General features: G+C 34.7%; 1 protein-coding gene across 1 annotated transcript; it reads left to right on the top strand.

Annotated features, from left to right (window-relative positions):
- Positions 1-616: 616 nt before the first annotated feature.
- On the top strand, positions 617-13,055 carry LOC142235958 (uncharacterized). Its single transcript, XM_075307208.1, has 4 exons — positions 617-3,751; positions 4,877-5,026; positions 5,072-5,794; positions 12,903-13,055. The coding sequence occupies exons 1-4, from the start codon at positions 617-619 to the stop codon at positions 13,053-13,055; spliced, it is 4,161 nt and encodes a 1,386-aa protein (XP_075163323.1).
- Positions 13,056-15,732: the final 2,677 nt, after the last annotated feature.

Raw genomic sequence — 15,732 nt, 5'->3', positions numbered from 1 at the left:
TTATACCATGCGTGGCGGAACAGTATTATAAGTTAGTGCATATGTTTGCAACACCCAGAAGGAGACGAGATAGACACATGGTGTCTTTGGCAAAAATTCTCAGGGTGGGCTCCTGAGGCGATATAGCCATGTCCGTCTGTCCGTATGTCTGTGAACAGAAAATCTAGGTCGCAGTTTGGTCGCAGTTTTAGTCTAATCGACTTCAAATTTGGCACAAGTATTTGTTTTGGCTCAGAATAGAACCCTATTGACCAGCAATAACCATCGTATGATTTTCTACCTGTTAGGCTAGTATATAAGTTATTGTTTTTGCTCTCTTTTTGCACTTTTTTTGCATACCGCTAGAACATAGAATATTAAAAATTTACATCAACCACCCATGTAACGAAGTTGTGCTAATAATTGTAGTAAAAATAGAAATTCACTTATAGTTTGGTCGTCGAAAGGTTTGCATCACCAAATAAATTTACAAGAAAAATACAGTCCACTCTTTTCAATTTTTGTCGCCAACTTGAATTATAATTACAAATTTTCAAGTTACTAAACATTTTTTGGCCCTTCTTCGCCAACGGATAAAGTAAAGTTATTTCGTCGTTAAAGTAAATTTTATTTGGAAATGCCGACATTAAAAAGTTTAAAAGTACAGCGTAGCCGCATTCGTGCCGGACTAACCCGATACCACGTGTACTGTGGTAACATCACTGAAAGTACCAGTACAGAGGAGTTGGAAACACGTCTGGAAGCTGTGAAGACATATTGGGAGCAGTACGTGCAAGTCGAGGATGGTTTGTCAGAATTTGAGCAAGAGCCGACGGCAGATGCAGCTGCCGCAAAGGAAGAAACTTTCGAACAATACGAATCGAAGTATTTGTACATATATTCTACCTTACTAAAAGCAATTCGATTACGGCAGAAAAGTCAGGAAAATGCATCGAATACCTTACAAACAATTGCTGTGCAGCAAAATAGACTACTTTCGGAGCTGGGTAACATAGTTCCAAAAGAAAATGATATCGCACTACCCAAAATCCTTATACCAAAATTTTCGGGTGAGTACAGTAAATGGGGAACATTTCGTGATTTGTTTCTTGGGTCTGTGGACAGGAAAGCCCATTTAACAAAAACGCAAAAGTTTTACTATTTAATTTCCTACCTGGATGGTGAAGCTGCGGATCTTATAAAAAACATTCCAATATCGGATGAACATTATATGGAAGCTTGGGACAAGTTGGAAAGCAGGTATAATAGACCTCACTTATGTGCATATTCGTATATCAAAACCTTTTTAAAGCTTCCATCGATGACATCTACGAACCATAAAACACTTCGAAAAATTATTGATGGTGCAGATGAATGTCTGAGAGGATTAAAGGCTTCTGAAATGGAGGCCAGAGACCCTTGGTTAATATATTTATTGCTCTCGAAATTAGACTCCGTAACTAGAATTCAGTGGTCAGAGGAGGTAGGATCAAAGTCAAACGTTTCTGTTTATCACTTTATAGAATTCCTCGAAAAAAGGTACACATACACGGAATCAAATGAAATGGTAGCATCAACTTCAACTGGTAAGCAACCCTCAGTTCGTTCAAATTTTTCACGTACATCAAATACGTCGTGCAAGAAATGCAAACAACAACATAAATTATTTCAATGTTCAGAATTCATAAATTTAGACATTGAAGGTAGACGCAAGTTTATTAAGGACAATTCGCTATGTTTTAACTGCCTGAAATCTGGACATAATGCCTCTAATTGTAGCTCAAAATACAGATGTCGAAACTGCAACAATCGCCACAACACCTTGGTTCATTATCAACAATATGCAACACGGGAACAAGAATCTTCCACAACTCCAAATCGTGAATTACCATCGCAAGGTGATTTTGTTCAATCTCATTTTTCAACTCGAGACAGCCCAATTGTTCAAGATTTTTCACAGACGCAACATGACACAACAACTCAGCAGTTCAACATTGGCAGTTCGTTCCAACCTCGAACCACAACATCTCAAGTCGTAAGTAACCACATATTTTCACATCAACCATTGCAAACCATATTACCGACAGCTATCGTTCGTATGAAAAATCAATTTGGCCACTTCATAAGAGTTCGTGCATTAGTCGATTCAGGGTCACAAGTCTCATTTATTACAGAATCGTGTGTCCAGCTACTTGGACTAAGAAGAACAAATGCCCGTCTATCAATTTCAGGAATAGCTTCGTCAAATGCTGGAGTAACAAGAGGACAGGTTAAGATTAATGTTTATTCATCGTTCAGCAAAGACATGGTAACAGTTAATTTATACATTCTTAACCGAATCACCACCGACATACCGAGCTACAATTTCTGTGAGGACAACAAAAATATTATTTCGAAACTTAATCTCGCTGATCAAAACTTTAATGTTACTGGCCCAGTAGATTTGTTATTGGGTGCTGATGTAGTTTGGTCAATTCTAAAGGATGGAAAATTGGACTTGAAACCCACAGGATTAACAGCTATTAATTCCATTTTTGGTTGGATAATTGCAGGTCAATATGAGCACGACACTAATAATTCATGTTTGATGTCATTCACTGTTTCCACAAATATCGACGATTTGCTACAAAGATTTTGGGACATCGAACAATTTCCTTGCGAAAAACATACCATCGATTCGACCAACGACGACCCTGCAGAGATACATTTTCGATCTACACACACAAAGGCAGCAGACGGCAAGTACATTGTTAAACTACCATTCAATATCTCAAACCCAGTATTTGAAAATACTTTAAAAGGTGCTATTTCTAGACTACACAATATGGAAAGAAGATTCGCCAAAAACAAAGAATTGAAACAGCTTTATATAAAATTTATGAATGAGTATGAACAATTAGGCCATATGGAGAAAGTTCCAGTTGACGAAATTGAAAATACACCACACTACTATCTCCCACATCATTCCATTCTTAAGCCGGAGAGTAGCACAACAAAACTGAGAGTAGTGTTTGATGGGTCTTTTAAAGATGATAATGGTAAATCTCTTAATAACACATTAAACATTGGACCACCCATTCAAAGAGATTTATTTGGAGTTTCGTTGCGTTTTCGTAAATATTCTTTCGTTTTTACAGCCGACATAACAAAAATGTTTCGGCAAATTTGGGTTTGTCCAGATGATCGTGACTATCAAAGAGTTGTTTGGAGAGATGACCCAAGTAAACCCATTGGACATTATCGATTGTGCACAGTCACTTACGGAACTTCGTGTGCTCCTTTTTTATCAGTGCGTGTACTTGAACAATTAGCAAATGACAACAAAACAAAATATCCCACGGCTGCATCAATCATTTTGCGCAACATATATGTCGATGACGTCATGGCAGGTGCCGAAACAGAGGAATGCCTTGAACAAGCTAGAGACGAGTTAATCTCCTTATTAAAACAAGGAGGATTTATGCTTCGAAAATGGAGCTCAAATTCCCCCAAATTTTTACAAAATTTTCCAATTGAATATATCGAAGTTGGTAAATCCTCAGATTCACATATTAAATTACTCGGGCTTTATTGGAATCCCATAAATGATACTTATTCATTTCGTGTAGCCGCAAAACCTAATGATGAATCAATAACAAAACGTAAAATACTTTCAGATACGGCTTCAATATTCGACGTTTTTGGATTTTTGTCCCCATCGACTATACTTATGAAAATTTTTCTACAGCGACTGTGGTTACTGAAAAATGCATGGGATGATCCCATACCTCAGGTAATGAGCCAAGAATGGAAAAGGCTAAAGAATGAAATATATTATTTTGAAAAACTTTCAATTCCTCGAAATATTTTCGTAAATTCGGATTACGAAATACATTGTTTTTGTGATGCGTCCAGTCGCGGCTACTCTGCTGTAATTTATTGTGTATCACGTCAAAATTCAAAGGTAAATCTAATTGCTGCAAAATCAAAAGTCGCCCCACTTAAGCCCATCTCGATCCCAAGAATGGAATTATGCGCCGCTTTATTATTATGTCGTTTGTATTCTACAATTAAAATTTCGCTTAACCTACAAAATTCAAAACTTTTTGCTTGGACAGATTCACAAATCGTTTTACACTGGCTTTCAGCTCCTCCCAGAACATGGAAACTTTTTGTATCGCACAGAACCGATGAAATTCTGACAACCATCCCTCGCAAATTTTGGAATTACGTAAACACAAAAGAAAACCCAGCGGATTGTGCTTCCAGGGGCCTTTATCCAGAAAAATTGTTAAAATTTGATTTATGGTGGAGCGGACCATCTTGGATGAAATTTGATGAGTCGAAATGGCCTCAAACTAAATTTAAACTTGATGAAGAGCCTGAAGAAATTAATGCAGAAAAAAGGAAAATTGTTTTGTCTGCGAAGGTTGATGATAAACCAATGCTGCTGCAGGTTGCTGAAAAATTCTCTAATTGGTATAAGCTACTAAGAATTGTAGCATATGTTTTAAGATTTTTCAAACGTTTAAAATCTTTCTCATTTATTTCGTATGCTGAAATCCATAATGCTAAACTAAAAATTCTGCTGTGTATCCAAAATTTCAGTTTTTCAGATGTAATAAAATCGCTTCAAGCCAATAGAAATTTACCTGCAGGGCCTCTTCAAAAACTCTCACCATTTCTCGACAGTGAAGGGCTTCTGCGTGTAGGCGGACGAATCCAAGAATCGACGGTTCCATATAATATCAAACATCCAATCATCGTTCCAAAGAGCTGGATAGCTGAAATAATTATTACAGATCTACATATAAAATATTTACATGTCGGCGTGACGGAATTATTTATAATTTTACGACAACAATATTGGGTATTAGGCGCATGGAATTTGATTCGCTCTGTGGTATTCAAATGTAAGCGCTGCTTTATGTTACGCCGCCAAACTTCACAACAACTAATGGCAAATCTGCCAAAAGAACGAATACAACAACATCGACCATTCTTCAATACAGGTTGCGATATCGCTGGTCCTATTACCATTAAGATGACTAACTGCAAAAGGCCAAGGGTATGTAAATCGTATATAGCACTTTTTATTTGTCTTTCGACGAAGGCACTGCACCTTGAACTCGTAAGTGACCTTAGTTCTGAAGCATTTATTTTGGCCTTTAAACGATTCATATCCCGTCGAGGATCGTGTTGTAATCTGTATTGTGACAATGGCACGAATTTTCATGGTGCTCGTCGTTTATTATCAGAAATGCATAAAATGCTGTTAGACGAGACATCAAACTCCGATATTGCATCATCTATCGCCAAAGACGGAACAACATGGCATTTTATACCTCCATCCTCCCCTCACTTTGGTGGCATTTGGGAATCAAATGTTAAATCTGTAAAGTTACACCTTAAGCGAGTAGTTGGATCATCATTGCTGTCCTATGAGGAAATGTATACTGTGCTCACACAAATTGAAGCAATTTTAAATAGTCGACCGCTCTGTCCCATATCAGATGAAGACTTAAATCCGCTAACCCCATCTCATTTCATTATAGGTGAACCTCTTACTTCACTTCCAGAGCCAAACTATATTGCATCCCCATTGCCAAAGCTAAAACATTGGAAGTTATTGCAGCAAATGGTACAGGGTTTCTGGAAAAGATGGTCCTCTGAGTATATCACATCTTTGCAACAAAGACCGAAATGGCAGACAGCACAAAGAGATTTTTCCGTCGGTGATATTGTCGTACTCAAAGAACCTGGTCTACCTCCAACTAAGTGGCTACTTGGAAAAATAGTTCAAGTTCATCCTGGAAATGATGGCAGAGTTCGAGTGGTATCCATCAAGACAGAGAAAAATACATACACCCGTCCAGTCACAAAAATTGCTCTACTCCCATTTAACTGAAACGACGTTTCAGGGGCGGCAGTATGTTTTGAAATGAGTTTATGAAACGTAATTTAGATTTATAAATTTTCAAATTATTTAAATTACTTTGTTCAATTATATATTACTTTGTATCAGTAAAGTTAATTTGCCCCTTGTTTATGTTACGCTTCTGTTGCATTGTTAGACTATGCTTTGTTTGCTAAATTAAGTGTTATACCATAAGACTAATGTTTAATCGAATTGATCAATGTAACAGCAACAACCAGCAATAACCATCGTATGATTTTCTACCTGTTAGGCTAGTATATAAGTTATTGTTTTTGCTCTCTTTTTGCACTTTTTTTGCATACCGCTAGAACATAGAATATTAAAAATTTACATCAACCACCCATGTAACGAAGTTGTGCTAATAATTGTAGTAAAAATAGAAATTCACTTATAGTTTGGTCGTCGAAAGGTTTGCATCACCAAATAAATTTACAAGAAAAATACAGTCCACTCTTTTCAATTTTTGTCGCCAACTTGAATTATAATTACAAATTTTCAAGTTACTAAACAAGAAGTATAATTAGTAGTGTAGTCAAGTGTGCCAAATTTTATTGAAATCGGTTCAGATTTAGATATATCTCCCATATATAGCTTTCGCCCGATTTACACTCATATGGCCACAGTGGCCAATCTTTTACTCCGATTTAATGGAAATTCTGCACCGGGAGTAGAATTAGCATTGTAGCTATGCGTGCCAAATTTGGTTGAAATCGGTTCAGATTTAGAGCCACCGTGGTGCAATGGTTCACACAAAAAAAATTTTCTCTGATTCAATCACCAAATTAATTGATCCAATTAATTTTTTAATTGAAATGTCTTCAATCACGAAAATGATAGTATCAATCACAGTTTTAATTGGGCAAAGAAAAAATTCTTGATTAAAAAATTAATTGATTTTTTCAGCAAAATTCAATTAATTTTTTAATTGATTCAATTAAAAATTTAATTGATGTTGATTGCAAAACGCAATTAATTTATTAATTAAAAAAGGTAACTATTTTTAATTACTTAGTTAGATTGGCTTAGAGTTTTTATTTGGATTAACAAATGATTGTTTGAAATACATTTTTAATTAAAAAAGTAAAAAAAAAATCAGCACTTTTTTAACTGAATTAGTCTTCCGAATTTGATTAAAAAGTTAATTGTATCAATTAATTTTTTAATTAAACATTTTAAAAATTTCAATCATTGACTTAATTAACTTAATGTTTCTATCATGATTAAAAAGTTAATTGTATCAATTAATTTATTAATTGAAAAAATTTTCAATTTCAATTAACTTTTTAATTGGAAATATTTTGGTGATATTTTTTTCTGTGTTAGCATGCCCGCCTTGCATACACAAGGTCGTGGGTTCGATTCCTGCTGCGATCGGTGGATTATCCAACCTCAGTAATGCTGGTGACATTTCTAAGGGTTTCAAAGCTTCTCTAAGTGGTTTCACTGGAATGTGGAAAGCCGTTCGGACTCGGCTATAAAAAGGAGGTCCCTTGTCATTGAGCTTAACATGGAATCGGGCAGCGTTATTAGAGAGGTGATTAGAGAGAAGTTCACCACTGTGGTATCACAATGGACTGAATAGTCTAAGTGAGCCTGATACATCGGGCAGCCACATAACCTAACCTAACCTTACCTAGATATATCTCCCATATATAGCATTCGCCCGATTTACACTCATATGACCACAGAGGCCAATTTTTAACTCGGATTTAGTTGAAATTTTGAACAGGGAGTAGAATCAGCATTGTAGCTATGCGTGCCAAATTTGGTTGAAATCGGTTCAGATTTAGATATAGCTCCCATATATATGTTTTTCTGATTTCAACAAAAGTGATCAAAATACCAACATTTTCCTTGTAAAATCGCCACTGCTTAGTCGAAAAGTTGTCAAAATGACTCTAATTTTCCTAAACTTCTAAAACATGTATATATCGAGCGATAAATCATAAATAAACTTTTGCGAAGTTTACTTAAAATTGCTTCAGATTTAAATGTTTCCCATATTTATACCCTTCACCACTACTGTGGTACAGGGTATAATAAGTTTGTGCATTTGTATGTAACGCCAAGAAGGAAACGTCTGAGACCCATCGTTTAGTATACCGATCGTCTTAGAATTAAATTCTGAGTCGATTTAGCGATGTCCGTCTGTCTGTCTGTCAGTCTGTCTGTCAGTCTGTCTCTTCATGTATTTTTGTGCGCAAAGTACAGGTCGCGGTTTAAGTCCGATCGTCCTCAAATTTGCCATAGGGTCGTTTTTTGGAACAAAGACAATCGCTATTGATTTTGGAAAAAATCGGTTCAGATTTTGATATAGCTGTCATATATATTTATCCCCGATCTGGTCATAATTGGCGTGTTTATCAACCATTGTTCTTCAAATTCCGTATATCCGAATAATTTATGAGTCTCGAAAAACTTGCAAAATATCAACCAAATCGCTTCAGATTTAGATATAGCTCCCATATATATCTTTCGTCCGATTTAGACTCATATAGCAACAGAGACTAAAGTTTACTAACGATTTCCGTGAAATTTTGCACAGAGAGTAGAGTAGAGTTTACCAATGCTTGGTAAATTTGATTGAAATCGGTTTAGATTTAGATATAGCTCCCATATATATCTTTCGTCCGATTTGCACTTATATGGCCTCAAAAGTCAGAGTTTTGCCCTGAATTGTTTCAAATTTTGCACAAGGAGTACGTTTAATAGTATCGGTAAGTGTGCCAAAGTTGGTTGAAATCGGTTCTGATTTAGATATAGCTCCCATATATATCTTTCGTCCGATTTATACTCTTATGACCACGGGGGCCAAAGTTATACTCCCATTTACGTGGAATTTTGCAGAGACTGCAGAATTATTATTCTAACTATGAATGTCAAATTTAGTCAAAACCGGTTCAGATTATATGTAGCTCCTATATATACGTACACCAGAGTTGGGGAAATATGGTAGACTGCTTCTTATTTTGGACCCATTTTCAATGGGATTTTCCTCCAATTGACATTGATTTCCACAGAGAATTTATTTAATATGATATTTAAGTGTGCCAAGTTTGATCTAATTTGGTTTAGATTTAGATAAAGCCTCCATATATTCATCAGGGCCTCTGGATGGTTGTTCTGAGCTTTCTTTCAAAGAGAACGAGCAGGAGGAAGCTCTGGGACAAAACGGACCGCATCGGAGGGAAGAAGATGGAAAGATCAGATCGAGGAATTAAAATGGACCTATACTGGTCTAAGTGGACATCAATTTCAACACAAAAATTGATGTCATCCTCTAAAACCTAACCTAACCTAAGCCTCCATATATCTGTTTTTCCGGTTTATACAAATATGACCAAAATTCCCATACTTTACACAAAATTCTGTGATGATTTCCCCATATCTTAGCCATGTGTGTAGGGTACACACTGTAATGCCAAAATTTCCACAGAAAGGTTGAGTTTTAAATAAGGCTCCAAGTCGCCCGACTAGACCAAATAATATATCACAACCCACACTTGTCCACATATCTTGGCGAGAACTAACCAATATCCTTGTAAAATCGCCACTGATGAATAGCAAAAATTGTAAATATTACTAAAATTGTCCTATATCTCGAATACATATGTACGTATCGCCTGATAAATCATAAATGCTCTTTGCATTTCAATTGCATTAAAATTTTTCTCGCTTCATATTTCCCATATTTGTATACCCTTCACCACTACTGTGGTACAGTGTATTATTTTTTCATCCCAGTGCTTTAGCCGATTAAAATTTTAATTCTTGAATTGTTGTAAAAGTACAAAAAATTGTCTCCATTAAAAGAATTTGTATCTGGAAATGCAAACTTTTATATAGCTCCCAGCAAATTTGAAGCAGATGAGATGGTAACACAAGTGTTTCTTCTTGTCTTCATAGTGGTGCAGGGTATAATATAGTCGGTCCCGCCCAACTTTAGACTTTACTTACTTGTTTTTGATTCAAATAGGATAAAAAAGTGATAATTAATAAAATGATACAAATTATTTAAATTCTGTCGACAAAATGCAAAGTCAATTCTAGAAAAATTGCGAATTTTATTTTAATTTTATTTATTTGGGAAAATATCACGAAATTTTTCATTTAACACTCAATTCGGATCACACCTTTAAAGTGATGCAAATTCAGTGCAACGGTTCTTGAAATGGTGGGCATCCGTCCTATGACATGCCCATCTTAATTTCATCGCTTCTGCGCCAATATTGCACCACTTCCGAACACAACAGTTTTACTACTTTTTTGGCGATTCTTTTTTTTTTTTGCAGCGCTATTAAGATATTATTATTAAACTAAACATAAATTTAGGAACTTAAATCATTAGTTCAACCACAGTTTTATTTCATAAATATCAGACTTCAAACATTCACTTATAATAATTTATTATTATAAAAACAACTATATATTGCCATCGGCAACTGCTACCATGAAAGTCTTTAGCGGAACTTTGTGCGGTTGTATTTACTTGTTTAATATTATATAGAAGCAATTGAAAATCGTAATCAAATTCTGGGGGGTCTAAAATTTTTCTGGTGGGTGCGAGGCGCTAAAGTCCAACGGAATGAAATCCAGAGATTATGGTAAAAATGGAACTCCTTTTTAAGTAATTCTTGATTAGGTTGGGTGGCAGCGCGATGTATCAGGCTCACTTAGACTATTCAGTCCATTGTGTTACCAAATAGTGAACTTCTTTCTTATCACTGAGTGCTACCCGATTCTATGTTAAGCTCAATGATTTTATAGCCAAGTCCGAACGGCGTTCCACATTGCAGTGACACCACTTAGAGAAGCTTTGAAACACTCAGAAATGTCACCAGCATTACTGAGGTGGGATAATCCACCACTGAAAAACTTTTTGGTGTTCGGTCGAAGCAGGTATCGAACCCACGACCTTGTGTATGCAAGGCGGGCATGCTAACCATTGCACCACGGTGGCCATTCTTTGACGCGTGCTGAATACAATGGTGCTGAGTACTGTTGGAGTGCCCATGGTCTGCGGCTGAAATACTTGGCTGGCCAAGGCTTAAATGATGTCTTGATTGCTTGAGTCTTTCCAGCCTCACGTGCACTTTATGCACCCAGAGAAGGGATATGATCACCCCAAACTTTTATTTAAACTATCTTCAATTCATATAATTTATGTTATAATTTTTATAAATAAACAGATTTGGTACTTCGATGGCGGATAACAGATTTGCTAAACGGTGTTGGTTCAACATTTTTGCATGCTTAATTAAAACAATAAATATACCATCATTTTAATTAAATAAAAAGTATTTCCTTAAAAAAAAAATAATTCAAAATTTCAATCGAAAATAACTAGTTTCTTACTTTTCATTAGGTTATTAAGTTTTGACTCAAATTTTAAAAAAATCAAACTTTAATTACAATCGGAAAACTCATAAGAATGTATAAGGTCGTCTAAATTTACAAGAATATTATTTCATTTAAATAATAAAACAATACTATAAAATAATTGATTGCTCCAAAAAAAACTAAATAAGTTTTATGATCAAAATCTATTAAATTTTTAATTGAACCAATTACAAAAATTCAATGAAAGTGCCGGAGGAAATCAAACAAATTTTAATCATGTATATTTTTATTTCTAATTAATTCTGTGATAGAAGAATTTTCAATTCAAAATTTTGTACTGCGTTTCGTTCTGATTCAATTCTTTTTCGCTGATTTTAATTATATTTAATCAAATAAAACTTTTATAGGGAATTAAATCAATATTTGCATTTAATCTCTTAATAGGTCCTCGTAATTTAATTTGCAATTGCATATTTGCAATTTATGAGGATTATTAGCCAAACACCATTTAATGCCACAACCAATCATTAATAGAACACAAATTTACTGCTAATGCCGGATTTAAGCAGCCAATGAGGAAAACAACTGTCAACTTGGTCCACATTTTCCTTAATCACATATGAATATGTGATTTTGAAATTTAGGAGAAGCTCACACCAGCCAACAGATGTCGTATTTAGTGTGTGTGAGTGTGTGTATTATCTCTGATATGAACGCAAAAGCAAACATATGAATCCATAAATAGGGAGATTACTTAGCAGGATAAAACCCACAGAGTGGGTGTTTCTCAAAGTTATTGTTATTGTTACATATGGTTATATAAACAGTTTGAGCCAAAGAGCTATCGAATTGATAAAGGCTATGGAAACTGGGGGAAGAGACCGAAAGCCAGGCAGATAGACATTCATAGATAGATAGAGACAGACGGACAATGAAACTAATGATGTTATGCTATTAATTGAAAATTGTCATTAATACTCATGAGTGTGTGTGTGTGTGTTTGTGTGTGTTTGTGAGTTAAATGAGTATGAGCATAGATGAACTCATTGTGGTACAGAGAAATGGAAATTGATTTAAATTTACATAAGTGAGCGTGTGTGTGAGTGTGACTATGATTTTGTTATGCTCATCATAATTTATATTTGCTGAGAGTTTCTTAAACAAATTTATGCCGTACTCCTTGTTGCTTGTTGTTGTTTTCTTTGTATTTGCTGTAATCAAAGTCATCCCTTTTTCACCATTACACCATTAATCGGCAAACAAGAAGAACCACAAACAGTATCATATCATAGCCAACCCAAAGACAGACTGACTCGTATAGCCAACGGGGGATATATGGATGAATGAATTTGCCCAGAAGGAAGCATAGAACATCATGAAACTCTCAAACTCACTCTCTAATAGATTGAATACATTTAAGTCAAACTCTTTAAAGAGAATACACAAAAATCGACAAAGACTCAATTGCGGGTGGAAAGAGGGAATCGGATGGATATTCCATATTCATATCGGGTCAATTTATGACCTCATATTTTATAGCATTGTTCACTACTAACATCTCACCATCTCATTTATGCCAAAGTTGCCACCATAATAAACGCCATTAAATGAACAAAAACAAGTGGAGTTCCATTTCCACCATTGATTTGTTTTCTCTGGCTCTTAGCAAATGGTTTGCTGTTCTAGGGGAGCTGGAGCGGGGGGAAATTGTGGTTGTCTTTTTGGCACTTGTACACAAGAGGGGGCCCGAAGTATTTTTGTGCCACCATTACCACCATCGCCATCGTCGCCACTCTCTCTCACTCAATATATTCCATAGTCGATGAATGGTGGTGTACATTTGTTTTTATGATTATTGTCATCATCTTCATAATCGTTGTTTTCATTTCCCCATGCCAAAGTTATCCTTTTCGCACACTGCCTGTGAATCGATTGAACCAAAAAGAGCACAGTAGTTTCCTTCGAAGATAAAGCATTTTCACTTCAAATGAAAGCTTTTTTGCAAACCAAATGAAATCTGGAATTATTTAACGGGCTTGCCAGTATTGGGGATTTTCCCCAAAATTGGTGATATATTCAGTGAATGCATTTCTTCAGCATGTTTTGAGTTGGGGATTTGATGGGGAAATTTGCTGAAATTCGGGGGTTTTTTTTGGTATTTTGCGATACGTGGCCAGTATTAATTACAACCAGTATCTCCAGGACGCACAAACTATTTCATTTGACTGAAAAAAACGTCGCAGTGTATAATAAAAATTCAGTGGATGTCGCATTTTTATGTCGAAACGGAAGTTTCAACAATTGCTTGAAAATTGTGCCTTCTATGCCCTCAAGAAGTCAAATCGGGAGATCGGAATATATGGGGGCTATATCAAAACATGGACCGATATATTACAAATTTTACACAGCTCTTAACTGACTTCAAATACCTCTAGATTTCAAATTTCAAGCAAATCGGATGAAAAATTGTGGCATCCATGTCCCCAAGAAGTCAAATCGGGAGATCGGTATTTATGGGTGCTATATCAAGCCATGGACCGGTATACACCAAATTTGGTGTATAAATCTCAAATACCTCTATGCCCTCAAGAAGTAAAATTGGGGGATCGGTTTATATGGGGGCTATGTCGAAACAAGGACTGAATTTCTCACCGATTAAGTTTAAGTATATATATATATATATATATATATATATATATATATATATATATATATATATATATATATATATATATATATATATATATATATATATATATATATATATATATATATATATATATATATATATATATATATATATATATATATATATATATATATATATATATATATATATATACATTTTATTATTTTTTGCGAAATTTTCCACAGCCCAATGAAATTTTCCATTTTTTAAGTATGTTTGAAACATTTTTTGAACTAAACGTGGGTATAAGGTTCAATGACCGTACATATAACTTCAATATGAACTAAAGCAGAAGACAATTTTCGTACAATTCGTACTTTGTTAATGGAAAAACAACCCAGCAAAAAAATTTGGAAGTTCTTCCAAAGGCATAACTTTAAAAGCACTTCCAGAAGATGTACTCCCAATGATGTTCTTTATTCTAACTATACAGGAAGTTGTTTTCATTCAATTTTTTATAACATGTTTTTTTCATACTTTTAATGGGTAATTTTTACTTTTTTCAAATAGGTTGCAAACAGAGTAAGAAGTCATAAAATGGTACAAATTATTTAAATTTTGTCGAAAAAAATGCTAAATCCAGTCTGAAAAAATTGTGAATTTCTGAAAATATTTGAGGTCAAACGTTTAAGACAAGAGTTAAAATCCATAAAAATTATAAAAAATTATGAAAATTATTTATTTGCCAAAATATCACAGAATTTTTTAATTTACATCCAAAACATTGAATTCGGATCACACCTAAAGAAGAGATGCAAATTCAGTGCACCGGTTGTTGAAATGGAGGACTTCCGTCCTATGACAAGCCCATGTTAAATTCATCGCTTCTGCGTCAATTTTTCACCACTTCCGGATCCAAAAAGAACATTTTCATTACTTTTTTGGCGAGGCTTTTTTCTGCTGGGAAGTATATATGGCCGTAAGTTCGGCCAGGCCGAATCTTATGTAAACTCCACCATGGATTGCATAGAAACTTCTACTACAGACTGTCATCCACAATCGAATTACTTGGGTTGCGGTAACACTTGCCGATGGCAAGGTTTCGTAAAACTTCTTAATGCTCTTTACAGACTATCAGTTATTCCGGACGACAGTGCTCGTATCGAACATATCCCATATATTGAGCAAATTATAAGTTAAGTCCGAAGGCATAATCGATACTGCTGCATGTTTATGGGATCGATAACACATTTACCGATTATTTAGCCATCGCCGACAAGTCGTATCGATCCGACACACTGTAAGATTCTTTACAAACAACGACATTCCGTCCGGAATAACTGATAGTCTGTAAAGCGCATAACACCGTGTTCTCAATTCTAACTTAGTCCATACGGGGTATATATTAAACAAACAAAAAAAAGGCCGATTAAATACGTAAATAATTCAGTTTGACAAAATTTTCTATAGCAATAAAATTGGACAAAATTTTCTACAGAAATACAATTCTGACAAAATTTTCCATAGAAATAAAATCTTGACACAATTATGTATAGTAATAAAATTTTGACAAAATTTGTTCATAGAAATAAAATTTTGACAAAATTTTCTATAGAAATAAAATCTCGACAAAATTTTCTATAGTAATAAAATTTTTACAAAATTTTTTATGGTAATAAAATTTTTATAAAATTTTCTAAAGTAATAAAATTTTTACAAAATTTTCTATAGTAATATAATAATGTTTTTTTATTGCAGCTTAAAACCATACATTGACTAAACTACAAGTGTAGTTTAACCAACAGAGGAAAAGAATGTTTGTCAAATTTATTTGGGCAAAGCCCTATAGACTGCAAGATGGTTGGAT

This window comes from Haematobia irritans, chromosome 4 (genome assembly GCF_050003625.1).
Source record: "Haematobia irritans isolate KBUSLIRL chromosome 4, ASM5000362v1, whole genome shotgun sequence".
NCBI classification, from domain to species: Eukaryota; Metazoa; Arthropoda; class Insecta; order Diptera; family Muscidae; genus Haematobia; species Haematobia irritans.
The sequence above is the reverse complement of the archived record's forward strand: the minus strand, read 5'-3'. Positions and strand labels throughout refer to the sequence as shown.